This window comes from Sylvia atricapilla, chromosome 1 (genome assembly GCF_009819655.1).
Source record: "Sylvia atricapilla isolate bSylAtr1 chromosome 1, bSylAtr1.pri, whole genome shotgun sequence".
NCBI lineage: Eukaryota > Metazoa > Chordata > Aves > Passeriformes > Sylviidae > Sylvia > Sylvia atricapilla.
Genome location: NC_089140.1, coordinates 5,518,179 through 5,539,311, shown reverse-complemented (window position 1 = coordinate 5,539,311; position 21,133 = coordinate 5,518,179). Strand labels below are relative to the sequence as shown.

The following is a 21,133-nucleotide window of genomic DNA, read 5'->3' as shown; positions in this document are numbered from 1 at the left end:
CCTCTCATCACACCGTGTCCCCTCATCCCGCCGTGTCCCCTCATCCCGTATGTCCCCTCACACCGTGTCCCCTCACACCGTGTGTCCTCTCATCACACCGTGTCCCCTCATTCCGTGTGTCCCCTCATTCCGTGTGTCCCCTCATTCCGTGTGTCCCCTCATCACACCGTGTGTCCCCTCACGCCGTGTGTCCCCTCATTCCGTGTGTCCCCTCATCACACCGTGTCCCCTCATTCCGTGTGTCCCCTCACGCCGTGTGTCCCCTCATCACACCGTGTCCCCTCATCCCGCCGTGTCCCCTCATCCCGCCGTGTCCCCTCACGCCGTGTGTGTGTCCCCTCCCGCCGTGTCCCCGCACGGAGACCCGCCGCCATGGCGGCCCCGGGCTGTGCCGTGAGGGGGCGCTGTGGGGCCGCGCCCGCCCCTTCCCTTCCCTTCCGTTCTCTTGGCGCCGCCGCCATGGCCGCCCTGCCCCGCCACCGCCGCTTCCTCGGCGGCTTCGTCTGCGGGGCCGCGGCCGGGGCCGTCGCGTCCTGCTGGGCTACATGGCGGCTCCTCCGCAGCCAGAGCCAGCCGGAGCCGGGCCCCGGGCGGGCCCCGGCAGAGGGTAAGAGCCGCGGGCAGTGAGGACGCCGCGGGTGAGCGGCCGGAGAGGCGGGAGCGTCCCGCGGCCCCGCTCCCCGCAGCCAATTCTGTGCCTAAACTCTCCCCTCAGAAAAGCCTTTTGCCTCCTTCCTCCATTCCCGGAATGCCCAAATATCGCTGGGACATCGTTGGTTTTCCCCAGTACCTGCGCCGGGCCGAGTGGGGAGGAGATTATTTGGGGATGCTGGGCTGTAGCTTGTGATCAAAAGCGGTTCCCTTTGCACCTGCTCACGGCAGGGTGTTGGTGACAGGAGAGGAATGTGGATTTAGTTTTAAACACGCATTTTTGGTCAGACCATAACTAAATTTCAGCTGTTGCTGCCCTGGATGAGGCTCGTTTATCATTTCAGCTGTGGGGAGAGGTGTTTGGGGCACCCAAGGCTTTAGAAGTACCGCATTGTTGGAAGGCAGAGGAAGAACGGCTCTAAAAACATGGGTTGCTGTTGGACAGATGGCTCGAGAATGAACAAGACAGTAAGATGGATGTAAATATTCCTCCATGATAAAAAAATATTATTGTTTGGAAAAAAAAATTAAAAAGAAATTCAGTGAAGCTTTCATTCATTCAGCAGAGTATAACTCTAACAGAGTATATATATACTCTAACAGAGTATATATACTGGATATATACTCTTAACAGTATATATACTCTAACAGAGTATAACTCACTTTATTTTATCACAGCTTTTTTTTTTTTCATAAGCCTTCCCAGTGAGGGTGGGACTTGCTTTAGGTCCACTTGTAAATCTCAGTTTGTGAGGAATTTGGAGCTAGACAGCTCCAAAGAAATGCATGTGTTGATCTCCTGTGTCTGTGACCCCTTGTTACCTGATTTGTTCCTGAACATCTGATAGCTTTTCTTCTGCAGAAAGAAAATGCCTGATAACTTTTCTTCTGCCTTCTGTAGGCATTAGAGTAGATAGATAAGTTCATCCTAGAGCTGAGATCCTCATGTTAAAACGTGATGAGAACCACAACTGTTTTGGCAGATGAGAGTTTCACTGGATAGCTCTCTTAATATTTTTTAGGTCTTAATTGTGGCTGTAACCTCAAATAATTCCCTATACAGTAGGTTGACACCCACTGAGATGTTTTTCTTCCTGGTCCTGTTTATGATCACATTTGATCTTTGGATGGTTTTCTGTTTATTTTTTTTCTAGAACCTATAGAAGAGGCTCTGCTGGAAAGATACGGATTTCCTGAGGCTGGAACAGAGACCAGATGTTACACAAATCATGCACTGTCTTATGACCAGGCAAAACGGGTGCCTAGATGGGTGATTGAACACCTTTCAAAACAAAAGATGCTGGGTACGTAGGTGTTCATTTCCTTACATTTGTGATGCTCTGGATGGGCTTTGCTGCTCACTGAAGGAGGACCCTGGAGCAGTCAGGGAGAAAAGTCCTGTAGTGATCTCTGGAAGGGAAGCTCAACTTGCCTTTTTATAACATGAAGGAGAGAAGATGAAACAGTGAAAATTAACTTTTCCTTACTTGATTTGGATCTGCAAAGTTGTTTGAGTGCATGAAAGTGGCTCCTGCTTCTTTAGTAGTGGAGTTAGCTCTGAGGTCCAGTTTATGTCAGTGGAGTCAATGCCAGTGATAGCCAGAGATTTTATTGTACAGATCTTAGAGGTTTGCTCAGAATGGAAGGAGAATGTCCATTTGTGAGATAAAAACTGAGCAAAGAGCATCAGCAGTTCTTCAAAGCTAGATAGGGCATTACTCCTCACTGCCATTATTTACTCTGATAGAGTTCTCATGCTCTCTCCCCTGTTCTTTATGCAAGGCAGAGGCTCAGTGATTTTTTGCTGTTAGTGGTGAATGAAATATGAGTGGTATACAGTCATTGTAAATCAAGTTTATACCATTACTTCAGTTTTATACGGCAGATTATTAGTAATGGAGGTAGCTGTGTAATTGTAAAATGTTTTATGAAAGCAATAGCCCTCTAAATATATCTTAATCACTGTCTTCAAATGACCTTTCAAAATTAAAAGCAAGATCTTGAAAACATTATGACCAGCCCCTAAATAGCATCATTGATCCCACTTCTTTCTGAGAAGAAAACAGTCATTTCAGGCTTACTTTTAAATGGGCCTTAAGAGCTGGATTGTTAAAATGTTTCCCAAATAATCAGATACAACTAACCTGCAAGCTGAAATTAAGCATCTTGAGGCATTCAGTTCTGATTTATGTCTGTAGCTACTGGAATTGAGATTTGAGGCAGACCTGTCTTGTTTGGGGAAGACTGAAAAGTCATGATGCAAAACCCCATACATTTTATTGGTAAGTAAGAGCTTAAATATTTAAAACACATGGCAGAAAGAAATTGGCATTACCTGTCAATGAGATGTACAGAATTCAGATTAATACACTGAATCCTTAAACCTGGGTCATCTGGCAAGATATGACAGAATTAGATCTTTTTTTCCCTCTTGTGGTTATGATGGTTTCATGATAATCTGACCATTTAGTGTGTTGTTCTTCAGGTGATGCAGATCGAAGGCACTGCAAATTCAGACCAGACCCAAACATCCCTCTGATGTTCAGTGCTGTCAATGAAGATTACCTTGGCAGTGGATGGTCACGAGGACACATGGCACCAGCAGGAGATAACAAATTTTCAACAGTAGGACTGCTTTCTCCCATCTTTTAAATTTGTGTTTATCAACTGGAAAGGGTCAAAGGACCCTTAGAAGTAATGTGCAGTGTTCCTTTTGCAGTTTGTTTTGGGGTGGAGCATGATGTCATTATTGATGCACAGAGCTGGATTTGGAGTTCTAAGGTCTATTCCTGAGTGAGCAGTGTAGGATGCTCTCACAGTCTGCCTCAAGCATCTAAATCAGGTGCTCTGATGACATACCTCTCTTCATTAAATCACACCTACATCAGCTTCTTTGACAGAGATGATGTCTTAACACTGTGGTGTTAAGCAAGTCTTCTCAGCCTCTTGCATGTCACATTGTCTACCTGTAAAGTGATGATAACCTTCACCAAGAAAACCCTGAACGTCTTCAAAGCTCAGTTAAAGGGAGACAGGGACAATGATGTCATTGTGGCCAACAGCTGCTGAGATATTTAAGGCTAGATTGGGCAAAGCAAAGATGCTGTTAAGTACTGTTCTGTATTGGCAAGGGGATTGCCTGGATGATTTAAAAGGCTTTTTCCTTTCTTGCAATGTGTATGAGGTAAATTAGACCCTTTTGCCATAGTTCTTGCAGTCTATAAAATGTCTTCACCTGCCATTTATTCAAGAGAAGCATGCCTTAATGCCTTGGCTGACTTACAAAGCAGCCTTGAATTTATTGGATCCTCTTGTGAAATGTGCCTAATGCAGCAATTTGTTAATTAAGAAGCAGTTTGAATTTGTATTTCTCCAGGCAGATAGTATTCAGTGGGGTGGAGTGACAGCACAGTGGCATGTGGTAAATGAAAGAATCAGTAGTTTTATTTCTGTTAGAAGTGTCTTTATTGTTATTTATTTGTGATATCTTGGGAATTTTTGCTATCGAGCTCCCTGTGCACAGAGATTCCAGACCTGACTTGAAATGCAGTGAGATGATACAGTCTTTCAAATAGAGGATAATAAAAACTGAATTTCACAGTCTAATTAGTGGAGGTAGTGTTTGCTCATTATCCTAAAGACTTCTGTCAGTCCCATCACTTTACAACAGTAGTATGTGAAAAATACTGACAAATACAGGACATGTGAAAATTCTGAATTAAGATCTTGGATTTTTTTTTTCTCTCTGTATTTCCCTGCATATGTCTAGTGTTTTAGCACCAGGTCCTTCACCTCTGGAGGTATGTGAGCTTCTATTCAGAGATGTTTATGGCACTTCTACAAGATAAAATTAAGCAGATATATGGATGTTTGATCATTATGGTCTCATAAATCATTTCATTGCCTGTACATTATGTATATGTAAAATATTAATGAGCATATCTAATAAACCTTTTTCTTGTAAAGGAAAGAAAAAGTTAGCCATTAAGCAGTCAAATAAATGAAAAGCATGCTTGAAAGTGCCCTTCCTATTCAAAATGAAAAATGACTAGTTGCTTTCAGAGACATTACCAAACTGATGCTGGGTGATAGTAATTCCTGTGCCTCTGGAATTGCACATTGTCCTGCTGTTTCTGCCAGGAAAAAAAAAATAGATAACTTTGCAAGGTTTCACCTCAACTATGCACTTCTTAATCCAAAATAATTTTGTAGGTGTTCTGACTTAGGTTTTTCTGATTTTCTGTGTTAGTAGATGTTAAAACTAAACTAGAAATGGAATTCTGATCCACAGACTGCTAAAATGTATCTTCAGCTCATGAATGTTTCAGTGAAATTATATTATTTTCTTTCTCTATGCAGAGAGCTATGGCTGAAACGTTTTATCTGTCTAACATTGTGCCTCAGAATTATGAAAATAATGCTGGGTTTTGGAACAGGTGAGAAATTACTTGTAAGTAAACTAAATGAAAAATACCAAGCGGCAGCATAAATCAAAAATCTTTTATTTTTAAAGGTTCTTCATATCCAGGTATGTTAGAGCAGTTTATCTGTAGAAGTCATAGGAGCTTTCTCTGAAATGAAAGGCAGCTCAGTCCTCTCAGTGAAACGGTATAATGACTGCTTTAGTTCTTTATTCAGTCAAACTGTCCAGTACATTTATTTAAAATAGACAAAGTTATTTCTTCTGGTTAATGTGGAGTAAAAGTGCCAGGCTTAGCTGTCCTTCAGAAAGTTTCAGCAGAAGCAGGAGAGGGTTTAGATCTCCCTCAAAGAAGCACTTGCAGTGTGAGAGTGTTCCCATGTCTGTGTGTGGATGTTGGTTCCCTTTGAATAGGAGAACTGAGCACTCCCTGCTGAGCTGTCACTGCTTCGGGGCTGAGGTGTTCCTTCAGGTCCTGGCTCCCAAAGAGCAGTCAGGCAGGGTCTCTGTCACTTCTCAGTGCTGACTGCATCCGCTTTGAGGTGGAGTGGTTGATAAATTTAAACTTGCTTCATGTAAGATTTTTATTCTTCCCTTCCTTTGAGCAGAGAATGGAGTAAAAGTAGCATTCATCCAGTGCTCCTTGCATAGGACTTACAGAATGTGAAGGCTCAGAAACAGGAGGGGAGAATCATAGATTTCTCAAGGATCACTCAAGGGAAGGTCAGCAAAATTATGTACAGTGTTGTAATAAAAGTCCATCAAAACTGCATCATCCCTCATCTACACACTGCTTTCCTGTTTTACAAGAATGTGTATAAAATCAGATGAGCCATTCAGTAAGGTTACATTGTTTTATAGACAAATAAAATGCCATAACATTTTAAGAGGGTTTTTTTCTTATTTTAATAACTCAAGTGTAAATTTTCCTTATACCAAAGCTAGGCATTTGTACCAATTCAAGGTAGGGAAACCCTTTTTGTTTCCCTTAAGCAGCCTAATCAGGAAATTATGGGGAGTGTTTGAAAATTTCCTCTGGCACAATCAACCCTGCAATTTAAGGAATTATTGCCACTTTTTCCCAACCCCAGCACCCTGTTCCCAGAGTTTAAATGTATGAAAAAGGCAGCAATGCCACTTTCTTTGTCAGTCATTTCTTTAATAATAAATATTTTTGAGGATACTGTATTTTACATGTATTGTATCCTTTCCTAGCGTCAGTATCCTCTTCCTTTCTCTTGCTTTAATTGCTTCCTTCTTGACTTGTCATCTGAGGTGCAGGTAGGCAATGCAGCTTAGTCATTATAAGTGTCTGTTGTTTTCTAAAGTGGTGTTTCCCCTCCTGCCCTGTGTTTTTCTGGTTTCCCAGTTCCAGCTCTGGCAGTAGGCTGACTGTGGTGAGTCAGTTTCATTTGCCAGCCCAGTTAAAAACTGATTCTCGTTTCGTTTTGCCTGGTTATGTTTCTGCCAGATTAGAAAATTGGATCAACTCGTGAGGTGAGTTCTAGAACCAACATGGAACATGGATTAGGAGTGGTCAGCTGAGACAGACAAGGGGGAGCTGTAGGAAAGGGGAGAGCAGGACTGTAATCATCCAGCAAGCTATAATAATAGTAAACTGCTGCTCTGGCTCTGTAGTGTGCTCTAACCCCACCTTAGTATTCCTCATTCTCTTCCAACTGATATTTAACTGTTTGCTATCTTGTTTTGGAGGTGATGTCATGGTCACTGCAATCTCTCCCCTCCTGCCACCAAAAGCAGTTTGCCCCCTAGCTGCATTTATTCCCATTCTTTCCAGGTGGTGTTTGTATTGCCATGAGACAGCCTGAGGAGCTGGGCAGTTTGGAGGCAAAGCTGGTGGCAGTAGGAAAAGAATTCCCTGGTAGTCAATGCTTTGGTGTATCACGTGAAGAAAGGGCTCATTCTTGCTCATTCTCGTTTGTGTGGCTCATTCCTGCTGATACAGCTCACTAACCCAGCACCAAAAAAAATCCCGGGTTTATTGAGGATTGTTGATAGATGAAGAATTTTCAAGTGGCCCAAAGGTGGAGCCTTGGGAGGTGTGAGGAACAAGAATGAGAGAAGGAGTTGAAACTTCCCCCTTTCAGAGGCAGGCAGATTAGCTGGGATGATCTGGTTGATACTGCTCTGTCCATCTGTGTGAAGTGCAACTCTTACCTTTGTAGAGAACCAGTGCTTGCTTACTGTATGTGATTTCTGTAACAGTTTGATCAAAAAAGGTGCTATAAATATAGAATTATTTGGATTGGAATGGGCCTTAAATATCACCTAATTCCAACCCCCCAGCCATTGGCTGGGACACCTTCCCCTAGATCAGATTGCCCAAAGCCCCATCCAGTCTGACCTTGTTAATCTTTTTTTTCTGTAAAACAGGTGTGATCCAGATACCTTCCTATTTGAGACATCTTATATGCTGTAAACTGAATCAGTTTTAAAAGCAAAAATATGATAGTATTTCAGGAGTTGCTGCTTTATTTTTGAACAGTTTTATATCAATTAAAAAAAAAAGGTAGAGTTAGTGAAAATGGCACACAGGCACACAGAAACTTTCCTCCGTACTTTGAACTGCAGAAAGAACTGTGTTGCAGAACTTTGATTCCTTGGGGAGAAACACATAAATCCAATAATATGATAAAACCTTTCAAAGTAAAAGTGCCTCAATGCTGTTTAGAACAATTCTATTTTTCTAATCCCAAGTGACCACCAACAGTATATTTCTAGTGTCAAGTGTGGGAGTAAGTAGAGAACTCAGCTATTCAGACGTGCTAAGGCTGCAGAAACCATTTTCAGATGTGTGCAGTAACACATGTCTATCTGTAAATAAATGAACCTCATTTACAGAGGACAAATGGGAAGCAGGACTGGGGCCTACATTTTATCTTCTTTGGCTTGTGAGTCACTCAGATGAATCTGGAAAAATGCTCCCTGTCAGTAGTTCACCCTTCCCTTCACAGTGTGTCTCAAAGATTAAATCTTCCCAGCTGACTTTTCCCTATCTGACAATGTGTTCCAGAATGGAAATGTACTGTCGGGAATTGACTGAGAGATTTGAAGATGTTTGGGTTGTTTCTGGACCTCTTACCTTGCCTCAAACAAATGGTGATGGAAAGAAGAGTGTTACTTATCAGGTATGTATATATGTTGTTGGGATAATAGTGCAGTAATTTAAAATTGATATAACTTCATAAAGCAAAAGTTGGGCATCTTAGTACAGCAAAATGTATAAAATGTACAATACTTGTTGAGACAAGATTAGCAGAAATGTTACATCTTGCCTATACATGAAATGGCATAATTTTAAAATAATTTGTTTATTTACAGAGGTTATCTCATGTCCACAGTCAGCAGTAGAACTGTTTGTCCAGTCAGAGTCAGTGGGGTTTACTAATGCACAGGCATCTATTCAATCAATTTCTCCATGTGCTGTAGAAACACTGGAATGCAAAGGCAGCATGAGTCTCTCAAAACTCTACAGGATATTGGTGTGCCAGTGTTCTGGTGGTTTCACAAGCAGTTGTTTGGGGCTGCACCACAGATATCACTTGGATGAGGCCTTGAAGCTGAGATCCTGAGTATGCCAGAATCACTTAGGAAGCTTCACTCTAGTGCAGTGTAATCACTGCTCAGTGGTACTGACACTCCCCCTCTTTTAGCCCCCTATTTTTATTACTTCCTTAAAATACTCTGAAGATTTATCATGTACAGTCTGTAGTCCCATCACTGACAGACAGATGGGACAGGCTATGAAGCTGAGAGGTGAATTTATTGTTGCTCACCCAGACTTATGTTTAGACATCTGAAAGGTTTGAGCATAGTAAGTTATTCAAGGGAGTGTTACCTTCTGCCCCCACTGCAATGACACATTATTGCTATTTGCAGTTGCAGATGAGAGCTGGCATAATGCAAATAATAAATGCTGCGTTTTGCAGCATTAGTGGAGGTAGTGCAAAACCACTTTCCCTTGAAAGTAAGTAATTGAATGAACTGCAGCTTCAGCTTGTGAGCAGTTCAGCTTCCAACCAGCTCTCTGAGGAGCAATGAATGAACTTGCCAAAACAACCCCGTTTCAGAGGGATGTGAGAGACACAAAAGGGAGAGATGTTCAGCTTTCAACACTGGTCTGTTTAGCAGTAAGAGTTAGGCACTATTTCTCCTTTATAAACACACAGCTGGTTTCCATTTGATTGAACTTAGAACTCGGTCATGATAGAATGTGATTTTTCCCATTTGCTTCTACCTTTTTACTTCTTGAGAAACTGTCCGTTATGTCCCCAGCCACACATGTCAAACCTTGACTGTCACAAAATCACAGCTTTGGATTTGTGTTTGTTATTTTTGGGGGGAGTTATAAAAGTGCAGTAGTAATAAGTTACCTTCATGTTCAGTGGCAGTTCCAAACTTCAGCTCTCACGTCTTTGTGAGGGAGGTGCAGACTGTGCTCATTTTTTGAGTGGGTAAATAAGCCCTGGTTAAGGGATATGACCAATGCCAGATGATAAATTAGTGGCAAAGCCAGCTTTAGATCAGCAATTATCCTGTGCTACCCACAAGTGCTCACTTCACCCTTGCCCCTTCTACTTTCCAGGTCTTCCTCTGCCTTTGTTTTATCTTCCAGGACTGATGACTGTCAGATCCTTGCAGAAAAAGCTTAATTACCCAGTGCAATAGGAAACCATCCATACTGGATTTCCTGGGCTTGTTTTGTACTGCTGTAGAAAGATTGAGGCAGCACACAGAGTAGTCCAGTGCTTCCTGGTGACAGCATGAGATATGTCCAAAAGCACATAGCTGAGAGCAGGAGGGAGATGTTCCCTCTCAACAATCTTTAACTGAGCATTTGGTTTCCTGTCACTCAGAATGGTACAGAGTTCTCCAGGCTTGCACAGCTGCCTGCTGGGATTTGATTCCTTGTAGCTGTCAGGATATTGCATTTATTTTTCATCCTTAAAAAATATATTCATCTTACATAGCAAAGAATTAAAAATCCTGAGCTGACTTTAACATTTTATAAGTGGAAATCGTTTCCAGGAAGAAGTCAAATCATCTATCAACTGCATCTATCAATGGCTTCACTTTAATCTTGCTCATCTTTTTCTCCTTCTTCTCTAGAGAAAGTGTTTGCTTAGAAGAGGAAGATTGCATTTTCTGAAAAATTATTGTCATTCTCAGTCTTGGTTTTGAAATGTAAATTTTAGTATTTCACAGGTGAAAATCAGAGCAGACGCTTCATCTTACTGGTTTTATTCAAAATATCTTGATACCTGGATACAGTGGTGAAATAAGAGTGGCACAAAATGCCCATGCTGTTGTGATTGTCACCTCATTCAATTCTTGTCTTTTGTCTTCGTCATCTTTGGGTTTGATGACAACACAGATCTTTTAGGAATGTTTTACTGGTTTTGGTCTTAGAATGAACTGAAGTTCAGTATGGGATTGTTAATGATGAAGTGATGGTGTTCCTGTTTGTGTGTCACCACTTGTTCACATTCATAAATCCTTCTACTCAGCGTCCTACAGCGAGATTAATTATGTAAATTGATTTTTATTAAGTACAGATAGTGCTGTCTCCAGGTGGGAAGAGGAAAATAGTGATTTTGTGGGTTTTCTGTTTGTTTGTTTAAAATACTAAATTGTTTGATTTGAGTCCTCTAAATAAATACAGGCAGAGAATGTTGAGGTTTTTTTTTATTTTGAAATGTTTTCATGGCTAAAGTTTTTGTGCTTTGCTTTGCAGTTGTACTTTGAGGAGAGAGACTTCAGAGTAGAGGGGTGTGTTGAGGTTGTTTGTTTCTTTGTTTTCCTTTTATCAACACATACACTTAGAGGAGGAGACACAAGGTGTAAAAGCACCAGAGAGAGAAGTTCTTTTCAAACAGACACCTTGAATATAATTGCAGTCACTGCCATTGATTTTGATACTCTGGGATTCTGCCCCTCAGGGAAGAACACTCAGGGTTGTGAAGGGAAGGGATCTCTCAGCTGTCTTTGAGTGAACTCTGCTAAGTTCACACTAATGACTTCAGACTGAAAGAGGTTTTAATCCTCATTGTTTGGGCATGAGAAGCTGGTGTGAGAACGTGTCCTTTCCTTTGTCTGTGCTGTTCAAGGAGAGGTGCTGCAGACACACCAGAGTGCTGAAACTCACCACCTGTAATCTGGCAATGCTGCTGCAAGGCTCAGCTCCTCTCTAATGTTTTTGTTCTCTCAAACTAGAGCTGTGAAAAGGAAAAAAAGAAACAGAAGTGCTACAGTGAATGTATCTGCACTGATTTGATTCAGATCCTCTCTTCATTGTTAGTTTCCTTGTTTTTGGCTAAAGGACTGGTGAAATATGTATCCATGGCTTTACATGCTGGTGTTTTTCTCATCAGACGTCCAAAAAGGTTATTTTTAGATCACTATAGAGGAGAAACAGAGCATCAGTCGTGGCTTTGTTCCCAGTTCCTGCTTGGACTCTGGTACCAACAGAAAGGGAATTAACCTTGAACTCCTTAGATGCCAGCATTGTTCTATCTACTGGCTGAACTTGTGGGATCCTCAGCTATGTTCTGTCATTTCATCTGTCTCCAGCAGAGATTTTTATTGCAAAGAGTAGATTGATGACTCTGCTTGGTATCTGGAAAACATATTTTGAGAATATATGTAGAATGGAATGCCAACAGGAAGAATCTGTTCTGTGTCACTGGAGAGGCAGATGCAGGTTTTTCATCTTTGTCCAGTTCAAATCAAAATGACATTGTCTTGTTTTATACATTACTGCTCTCCAGTGACTGTCACTTTAGTGATTTTCCTCTGTCAGCAGATTTGGAGTTTGAAACACAAATTTTGCAATAATTAACTACGTCATGCTCAGTGCTCACCCTCCCCATTCCCAAGGCCATCCTAGTGAATGCTAATTTAAGAAGAATGAGCTGTGGCTGGCAAATGAAAATGCAGTTTAGATAATATTTTGTTTGTTGTTTGAAAAAGACATTTTAATGTACTTTTTACTGATCCATGAGGTTCATACTGGAATTGTGTTTGCTGTTTAATTTTCTAAACTGAATCACCAGGCTGGGCCAGAGAGGCACAATAACCATTCCAGAAGGTACAGTTGTCATCTGTGTCTGTGGCAAATAACTGGGAAACAAATTGCACCTCTCAGCTATAAGATGGTACTTTATAGTTTTACCCAGTTAACTTCAGAACTAGTAGAGGTTGTCTCTTACTAAGGTACTTATAGGGGAAGGAATGCTTGTTAAAGGGGGAAATAAACCTGGGAACTCTTCCTTGTTTGTTGGCTGCTCCAAGTGGTGCCAAGGCTACAGAGGTAACTCCTGGATGTAGTTCCATTGTAGAACTCCCATAAGCTTTATGCAAAGGGCTCAATCTTAGGTCAGCTGGTGTAAACCACCAGAGCTCTGTCAGCCTTAACTTCAGATGTGAGGTACAAATGAGTGGAATTTGCCTTGGGTTAGGGTGAGAGGGGAAGAGAGACTGAAGGTGCAGGAGAGATTAATTGAGATTGCTTTTATTTAGTACTGTACTAATCCTGAAGGTCGTGCTGTTATAGGAAAAGAGGGTTGAGGAATGGGGTGGATTAATTTTTAAGTTAATCCGAGTGGGTTCTGTAGAAGCAGTAGTTTGTCATCATGTAAATTTAGTGTATTACATACATTATGTGTATATATATATATACCCTCTTTATTGAAGAAAAGTAAAAAGGGGTTAGGGCATCTGTCTTTTAATGTCATAACTCTGTATTCAAGAGCAGCTTTTTTTCTTTTTTTACCATCTCTTTTTTCCCTTTCCTTTTTAGGATTGCCAAATGATTTGGCAATAGCAATCAGACGAGCCATAACAAATTAAATTTTCCTGAAGTACATACATTTGCATTTTGGAGTGCTTGGCTGTGCAGATTGTTACAATGATTTTTGTCTGTAATGTTTTCTGGTTTGTGTGTTGCTAGATCTGCCTTCACACCCCCTCAGTTCTCAGTGCCATCTGACAGAGCTCTCTCAAATATTGGGGGAAAACACTCTGGGGCAGAATCAGTGCTGCCTAACAAACCCAGAAGGAACTTGAGTGGAGGCAGTAAATGCTGTCACAATGATGGAGTAAATAAAGTTACACTGATAGTAAATGGAATGTTCTGTACTGCCAGAGAGTCTGTTTCCATACAGAAGTCAGTATCAAGTTGTAATAAAATTCTGGGTTGTCAAACATGGGATCACATCAGGAAGAAAGATGTTATAACTCCAGTGAAAGATCTGAGGGACCTGGTTAGAATCATGCTTGGGGGACAGGAATGATTCCTTAAATTCTGGCCACCAGGAAATGTGATGGAAGTGTTAATGTTGCTACTGCCAGGTGGAGAGGGAAGGACTCTGGCACAGGGAACCTGGTTGTGCTTCTTTTCACACAGTTCTGTTTGCAGTTCTGGCATATTTAGAAATTCAGGTTAGAAATTCAGGTTAGGTTTCAAGTTAGAGATTCACAGAGAGTGAAGAAACAGCTGCTGGAGTGTCAAGGGAGTTTCTGGACCTGACATTTTTAAGTATTTGATGATGATAGCATCAAATGTGAGGACTCTGCAGTGTGTGCTGGTGGTTAAGGCATGATTGAGTGTGATTTCTGTTTGCCAGCTTTTGAGAGAATCATGGATAATTGACAATCCAGAGCTGGCTCTTGCTGATGAAGGGCTTGTTAGTCCCTCCTGCTGATTCTGTGCACGGTGGATTTTCAGTTTCTAGTCACTAGGTGGCAAAATACCACTTTTGGATTCACGAGCCCTTTATTTTAAACATTATCCATACCCTTGCAGAGGAAGGTAATTTTTTGTGCAGTGTGGGAAGCTGTAACAAGTCCAGTGTAAAATGAAAATTGGATAACATTGGTTTTGTGTTTAAAATTTCCCGTAATAGTAACACTCTGTTTTCTTCTCATGTAATCTCAGCTGTTCTGCCATTACACTTCTTACATTCTTTTTCACTTGTTCATGGAGTTTTCTATCTCATAAACTCCAGAGTGACATCTTTAGGGCCTGCCTTGTGTTTACCTAATTATCACCATAAATGTGGCATTAGTTAATGCCAGGCGCTTAAACTTACCCTAGATGCCATTAGCAAATGTCTTCATTATTTCTTTTGATACTTAAGGACTCCACAGATATTATCAAATTTGCTTCCCCTGTTTTTAAAATCTGCAGTCAAAAACAAGATTTGTCCAGAATTGAGAAGAGAGCCAAGCTTAAGACAAATCCTCATCCAGTGCCTTGGCTGTGAGACTGAGTTTATCAAAGTTCTCTGAATTCTCTCTGGTTTAAGAAATATCTTATCTGCCCCTGTGAGCTCTTTAGATTTCTTTGACAAGTGCTTACCAACACATTTACTGTTTTAGTGATATGTAAACATCTCTGAATATCAGGAATTGCACACATTTTAATGCCTGCCCTCGTGACAGCTGTCCACTTTTAATTGGACTTTGAGAAGAATAACAAATTCACACACACACTTGTGGAATGTCAGTAACAATGTCAGTAATGATAGAAAAATAATAAACACTGCTCTGAAAATAACATTATGGTAGTGTCACATTATTAGGAGATAGCAGTTCAGTCAAAGAAATAAAAATGAAAGGAATAAGTAGCTGCAAAAATTTAGGGCAATGCAAATTTTTACATTGAATTGATACAGACAGCAAAGCATCTGAAATTTCATATTGGTTTCCCAAATGAGGATGGCAAAGAAATATATTTAATGCTATAAAAAGAAGGCTTTTAGCTTGAGTGCCTTTTTTTAATGTATTATGAGCCTGTTGAAAATTCAGAAGATTAAGCAAAATTTTATGGCAGCAGCAAAATGGGAATTTTCAAAGAGTTGCACAAAAATTTGCCTTGTGGGCTGTTACCAACATGGTGTGAAAGCATGTGGGACAGCAGTGATTTCAACAGGCCATTGCTGTATTTTCTTGCTTGTATTGGAGCACAAAATTCCTTTCTGAATCACAGATACTCTTAAAAAACTGCTGCTCTTCTCCAGCTGAGACAGAGCCGTTTCAGGCCTTGATTTCTGAAAGATCATCTGCTGCCTGTGGATAGACAGGCACAAATCAAAGTCAACATCTGTGCATGGATAATCTTGAACCATTTTCCATCCTGTTACAGTAGGAGCATATGGTCTCTGCCTCTGTTAGGCAAAGCACTGAGATAAGTGGGATGGTGCAGATCTGGGTAATGATTGAGACTGCTGAAGTTTGGGAGGAAAATCCTCTAGGTGGCAATAGGAAATGGAATCATGGAGTTTGTTTTTCCTAACTCTTTCTCCTGTTCCAAACTTTACTTTTGCAGGATTACACTTCTTTCTCTGGCAGTTGAGCTGGTGGAGGGGGGCAACTCTATGGAAACATTTCTCTGCAGCTTCTCTATTTACTCCCATAAAACAGCGAAGTGTGGGATATTACAGGGAGCAGTGATGGAAATACTTTGCCGTGCTCCAGAGCTGCATTTCCTTTTTTGACAGAAATCGTTGGGTCACACTGCAGAAATTACTGGTGATGCATCCTGTGCATGGTGCACCTAAGTGTTAAACTGCAGAAAAAGACATTCATTCTTAGTCATGCATATTTACTTTGTCAGAGAAATCAGGTACTGCCCTCTGATGGTGTTCTTCTTTTGCAGAGTTAGCTGGGGATAGAACTTCCACGCCCTGTTTTGAGTAAGGAAGGGACACCTGTGGACTCTGGCAGTTTGGCAGGCTGAAGATGGTTTTAACTGCTTTAACAGTATTAGCACTCAGTGAAGTCATTGCAGTAGTAGTTTACTGCTGTTCAGAGAAATTGGTGTGAAGCCTGTGCACGGCTTAAATTTTATTTAAATTCTCAAAACAGAGGTTACGTAGAACTGAAATGGTACGTAAGTTACAAGTCTGACCATTACATGTATGGAGGTGAATTTAGATCTGTGTTTCTCAAAAGGCCAGCCCTTCCTTCATTTTGAACTAGTCCTCTCTGTTTCTTCTCCTCTCTCTTTCTTAGGTGCCCATATTATGCATAAATGTGCATTATTTTGCATAGAATATATATATTTGCATAATATTACATAAGCACCGGGTCTGTTTTCCCTTAACACCCACTTCAGGCATTCAGCATTTCCATCTCATACCTCAGTGTTTTGTGTGCAGCTCTATTCATTCCCCAGCCTCTCTATCCACCCACTCAGCCCTCAGCCTCAATCCCCAGTTCCCTCAGCTCGCTCCACACGAGTTCACCTGTTTGTTTTACATATTCCACATACCTCCCCTAACTGAGATCCTTGTGCAGCTCCATCTGTGTGCTCGCCCTTCCTCTGGTCTTTTGTGCACCAGAGTGAGGATGCCGGGGTGTGGATGTGTGTGGGAGGTGTGGAGAAGCAGGGAGCTGAGCTGAGGAGGAGCTGGTACATATCCATGGGTTTGTACTGGGAAAAGGATGCAAAGAGGCCTGGAAAAGGCCATACTGCACAGGAATGCTGCAGGTCAGGAGGCTGGTGGCCCGGGGAGATGCTGAGGACTGGGGGTTAGCCTCACTACTGCCTTCTCTCAGGAGGCTACAGCCTCTTCTTCCTCACCTTCCTCCTTGCCCTAAAAATGTGCAGGAGGTGGGATTGCAGTGCAATCTGCAAGCTCCAGAAAAGGAGCCCCAGCCTTTGGCAGTATCATCACTGGGCTTCCTTGGGTGAATATGGAAATATGAACTCCTTACTCACCCTTTCAAGGATTTTCTTGGTTCCCTTCCTCTCACCCCCAGTATTTTTCAGGTATTCCCCAGCTTGAGTGCCACTGATCTCAAACAAACAAGTTAAAACTCCCTGCACCATTCATTTTGTAATTCAGTGTTAACTCACCAGATACAACAGCGTGTTGTTGCATTGGTTTTAGTACATTTTAGCATTACTTGTGCATCAGTCAGTTTTGATTATTTATGGTTGGTTCTGGGGAGCTATAGCTCTGGTTTCACATACACAGAATGTTAAATGCACAGGGCTTTGACACTCAGGAGCTTTCGTTTTCCTATCAACACATCTGTCATCATTGAAAGGGAGAGGAGATTTGACATAAGACATTTATTCCTTAACCAATTTCAGTGACTGATGCCTAGGCATTGTATTACTTGGGAGAAGATTGGTGGCATAACCAAGATAATTTTTGTAAGAAAACAAAAGCCAAATAATCCACTCCTCCTCAAAGACCCAAAACCCAACTCAACCAAACAAAAAACCCCATAAGAACAAATCCACAAAACCCTACCCCCCCAAACAATCTAAGAAGTTTAAACTACAGCAGAACTATTAAAAAGCCTAATTTAGGGCAATGGAGGGAAGTGTTTTAGAACACAGTAAAGAAATCTAAGAGCATGTGTTTTCCAGGAAAAGGAGTAATGTTTCCACTACGTTATTGCACAAAGCATGAAAAAATTTATCAGAGTTCTCCTGAAGGTACTAAGCCTGGTTTTGGTCTAACCAGTAATACTGTAGGACCAGTCATTTAAAAAACTGTAACAGAGGTAGAGGACACAAATCACTGAAAGAATTTGTAGCTGAAATTTAATTAACTCTTGGAATAGACTAACATGAACCTTGGTTCAGTAGCCACAGGCAAAATTTAATTTTAAAAATGTATTTTCATTTGCAGAAGGGCTGAATACTCAGAAGAAAGTGTACATAGGAAGTGTTTATTATGTGGATTGAGTTATACTCAATATATGAGTGGACAAGGCATGTCTGAACTGTTGACACCAGATTAGTTTGTAAAATATTTTAAATTAATGTGCTAAATACCTGCTTTCCCTGAAATGATATTTTAACTGTATCTAACAAAAGCTGTCAAAAAATCAAAATAATCAGTCTTTACATTTGCAGGTGTTGCAAATCCTGGAAACAGCTCCAAATTACTGGATTTTATATATAGAATAAAATGCCTTTGTGGTTTTTGTAAGGGTTTTTCTTCTGTTGCAGTTAGAATAAAAGCATGGATTTGAGGAGGGTACTCACGAAGGGTTATGCAAAACTCAGATTTTCCGCGTGTGAGCCTGTTACACTCTCTTAAGGTGACAGATTCAGTTCAGCAATAGTGAAGAAACAAAAAAGCCTAATTCAGTGCATGTATGAGCATAACTTTTTGAGTCCTGGAGAGATTACATTTGGCATCAATAGGTGAATTCCCTTGGAGTTATCCCTGGCACAGGGTGGGGTGCCCCCTGTGTACATGTGAGTGGGAGATTTTAACAGTCCTGATTCTCCGCTCTTGGGGCTCCCCCTAAATCCCTGGATCCAGCTCTGAGGGACACAGGAGGAAACCCAACACGTACAGGCACTGAAGTTGGATTGTAGGGAATTTATGGAAGAAATAGGTGTACTTTCTTTGGATAGGCTTCTCTTCCAAGAAGGTACTGAGTCACTGAATGCACTTTATATCTAGATCCCCTCAAAAAATGCTTCCTTAGGAAAAGTAGCTTTTTAATGCTATGCGGATGTGGGTAACAGAGAGAAAAAAATAAGTGACAGATGGTAACTTAGAGTTGATTTGAAATGGATATTAAAACCTCCATGATTTGGAACTGTCAGATCAGGAACTTTCACTGTATGTTATAAGTTATTGTAGTTCCAAAAAGGAGAGGGGCTCGAGAGAGGGAACATGAAGATGTGGTGCTTAGGGACCTGGTTTAGTGGTGGACTTGGCAGTGCTGGATTAGTGCTTGCACTTGACAATTCTAAAGGCCTTTTCCAACCAAAGCAATTCTATGTTTTTGTATCTGTAACAGTCCTTTCCTGTTGGCAGGTCATTGGAAAGGATGATGTGGCTGTACCATCCCACCTGTACAAGGTGATCCTCGCCAGGAGGAGCAGAACGTCCTCGGAGCCCCTGGTCCTGGGGGCTTTTGTGGTGCCAAACGATCCCATAGGCTTCAGCCACCAGCTCACTGACTTCCAAGTCAGCGTTGAAGACCTGGAAAGAATGTCAGGTTTAGTTTTCTTCCCTCAGGTGGACAAGACCAAAGACGTTAAAAATATCTGTGAGGTGGATACGTGCAAACTGATGGGCTTCAAGGAGTTCACATTGTACATCACCGCCCGCAAAGTGCGGAGCGCCCGGACACTGCGCCGGCTGGAGAAAGCCATGGCTGAGTTACAGGAGGCAGGAATCGAGCCTGATGAGTATCTCCTGAAGCTTTACAAGAAGAAGGAGGAAGAACTGCTGCAGGAAAAACCAGTAGCAGCTAGAGAGGGGAGAGCTGGCTGAGGATTCAGGAGGTTGTTTGGCTTTTTGGAAAGAGGAACTGAAGGTGAACACGAAGACAAGGGCTCCTTGAATCATCCTTTTTTGAGTCGTGAAAACAATAAAGAAACATTTGGAAGCTGATGGGGTTGGAGTAATGCTCATTCTTGTGTAACACAATGCAAACACGTGGTTTGCTGCACTGCTCAGACATGGGAAATGTAAATGACCCCTTCCTGGCCTGAGTAGAGCACTTGGACCTCCAGGAAAAGCTTTGTGCTATTTTCCAGCAGGGATGTTAGACTTAGGGTTTGTATGGAATCCCTTCTAGGAATATCACAAAAATAGACAGTAGACATCTTGGGAGTACTGCTGGAACATGTTTAAATGAAATTCTGCCCACAAATGTCTCTCACTGCAGTGCTGTAGAAGCAATTGGACTTTCTGGAATACTTTGAAAATTAAATTAAGAAATATTTCATCTAACACTCTTTTATTAGAGACGTGTAACACATAATCTGGTCTTCCCTTAGTTGTATTAACCAAAACCTCTCCTGATCTTGTGTGCTTTGGATACTTCAGCATGTCAGGGGCTCACAATTGTCATAATTTGTGGCAAACTCACTCCATCCTGTGTAATTCTGCAATTTTTTTGTCAGAAAACCCCAATAGAACTAAAGTTTAATCAAGTGCCTACCAGTGTAGTTTGGGTTTTCACAAATTAATGTAAGCTTAATGTTTCATTTTCACCACTAAGTTTGGATAAACATGTTTTCTTGCATATTGTTTGATTTCAGAGGTGAGCACTACTTTCTTTTTGGTTGTCATAGTCACTCACTGGCTTTTTTTTCAACATCTGCTTTTGGGCTATAAACTGTGCAACAAAACTTGTTTATTGACCAAAAATTCATTTCCAGTTATTTTTCAGTGGCAACTGATGTTTATCAGATATGCATCTACTTGGAAGATTAAATGAAATTCTTTTTCGTTAGTTTCGTACTTTTATTTGTGAAACTGACTGTGACTTGTATCCTCTGACATCTTATATCTGGAAAGAAAGAGTAAAATCTGGAAATACTTAGAATTTATTTTGATGGTGAGAATTGACAAACATTTGGAGTTGGTGCCATAAAAACACCTTCAGCAGTTTTCACATGAAAGAAGGGTCATGTAGTGCCTGGCTGAATGAGGCTGTTTTCCTAAAGGATGAATCAGGAGCATTGTTTGGATGCTGTGAATCATCAGCTGGGGCTTGTAAGAACTCTGGAAGTTTCCTTCTTTGCCCAGTTCCAGTATCCCAAAGCAGATCACTTTATAAAGCAAGCCATGGTTCCCATGACACTTTTGTGTTTGCCAAGAACATGTACTCAAAATCCAGACAGTTAAATCTAGAGAAATGTCACTGGCTAAGGACATCATAAAAGCCTATTGCTCACTTGAAGTAGAAATTGGGTGAAATCCTGACAAAATATTTGCTCATTTCGATTTTAGCCCAGAACTGTGGTTGTAAATCCTATCAGATGTAACAAAAGCAGTAAATTGCAAAACAAGAAGCCACATTTCCTTTTGCAGAATGTGGGAGATGTTGGGAGTGGGGCTGCCTGAAATAACAAAATGCCAGATTCTTCACGTGCCTTTTGGTGGTCCAGTGAGTGCTTTACTGGAGTGTGAGCAGCCTTTGGGCACTGCCATGGTGTCACCCTTTGAAACAAGTGCTTTTTCATTGGCCTTTGCATTCTCTTTTTCCCAATTCTTTGAATTATTTATGTTTTTTAATTCAGCCTTCCACCTTCCTCTGTATCCTTTCAGC

General features: G+C 41.3%; 1 protein-coding gene across 1 annotated transcript; it reads left to right on the top strand.

Annotated features, from left to right (window-relative positions):
* The first annotated feature begins 442 nt into the window (after window positions 1-442).
* EXOG (exo/endonuclease G) lies at window positions 443-19,467 on the top strand. The gene is made up of 6 exons (XM_066314157.1): window positions 443-607; window positions 1,806-1,955; window positions 3,137-3,276; window positions 5,011-5,087; window positions 8,106-8,220; window positions 18,886-19,467. The coding sequence occupies exons 1-6, from the start codon at window positions 460-462 to the stop codon at window positions 19,345-19,347; spliced, it is 1,092 nt and encodes a 363-aa protein (XP_066170254.1). The 5' UTR covers window positions 443-459; the 3' UTR covers window positions 19,348-19,467.
* The last annotated feature ends 1,666 nt before the right edge of the window (window positions 19,468-21,133 follow it).

Coding starts and splice junctions, on each gene's coding strand:
- EXOG (XM_066314157.1), top strand. CDS start 460: ATGGCCGCCCTGCCCCGCCACCGCCGCTTCCTCGGCGGCTTCGTCTGC. Junction 1,956..3,136: donor TTCAAAACAAAAGATGCTGG/GTACGTAGGTGT, acceptor GTTGTTCTTCAG/GTGATGCAGATCGAAGGCAC. Junction 5,088..8,105: donor AATGCTGGGTTTTGGAACAG/GTGAGAAATTAC, acceptor AATGTGTTCCAG/AATGGAAATGTACTGTCGGG.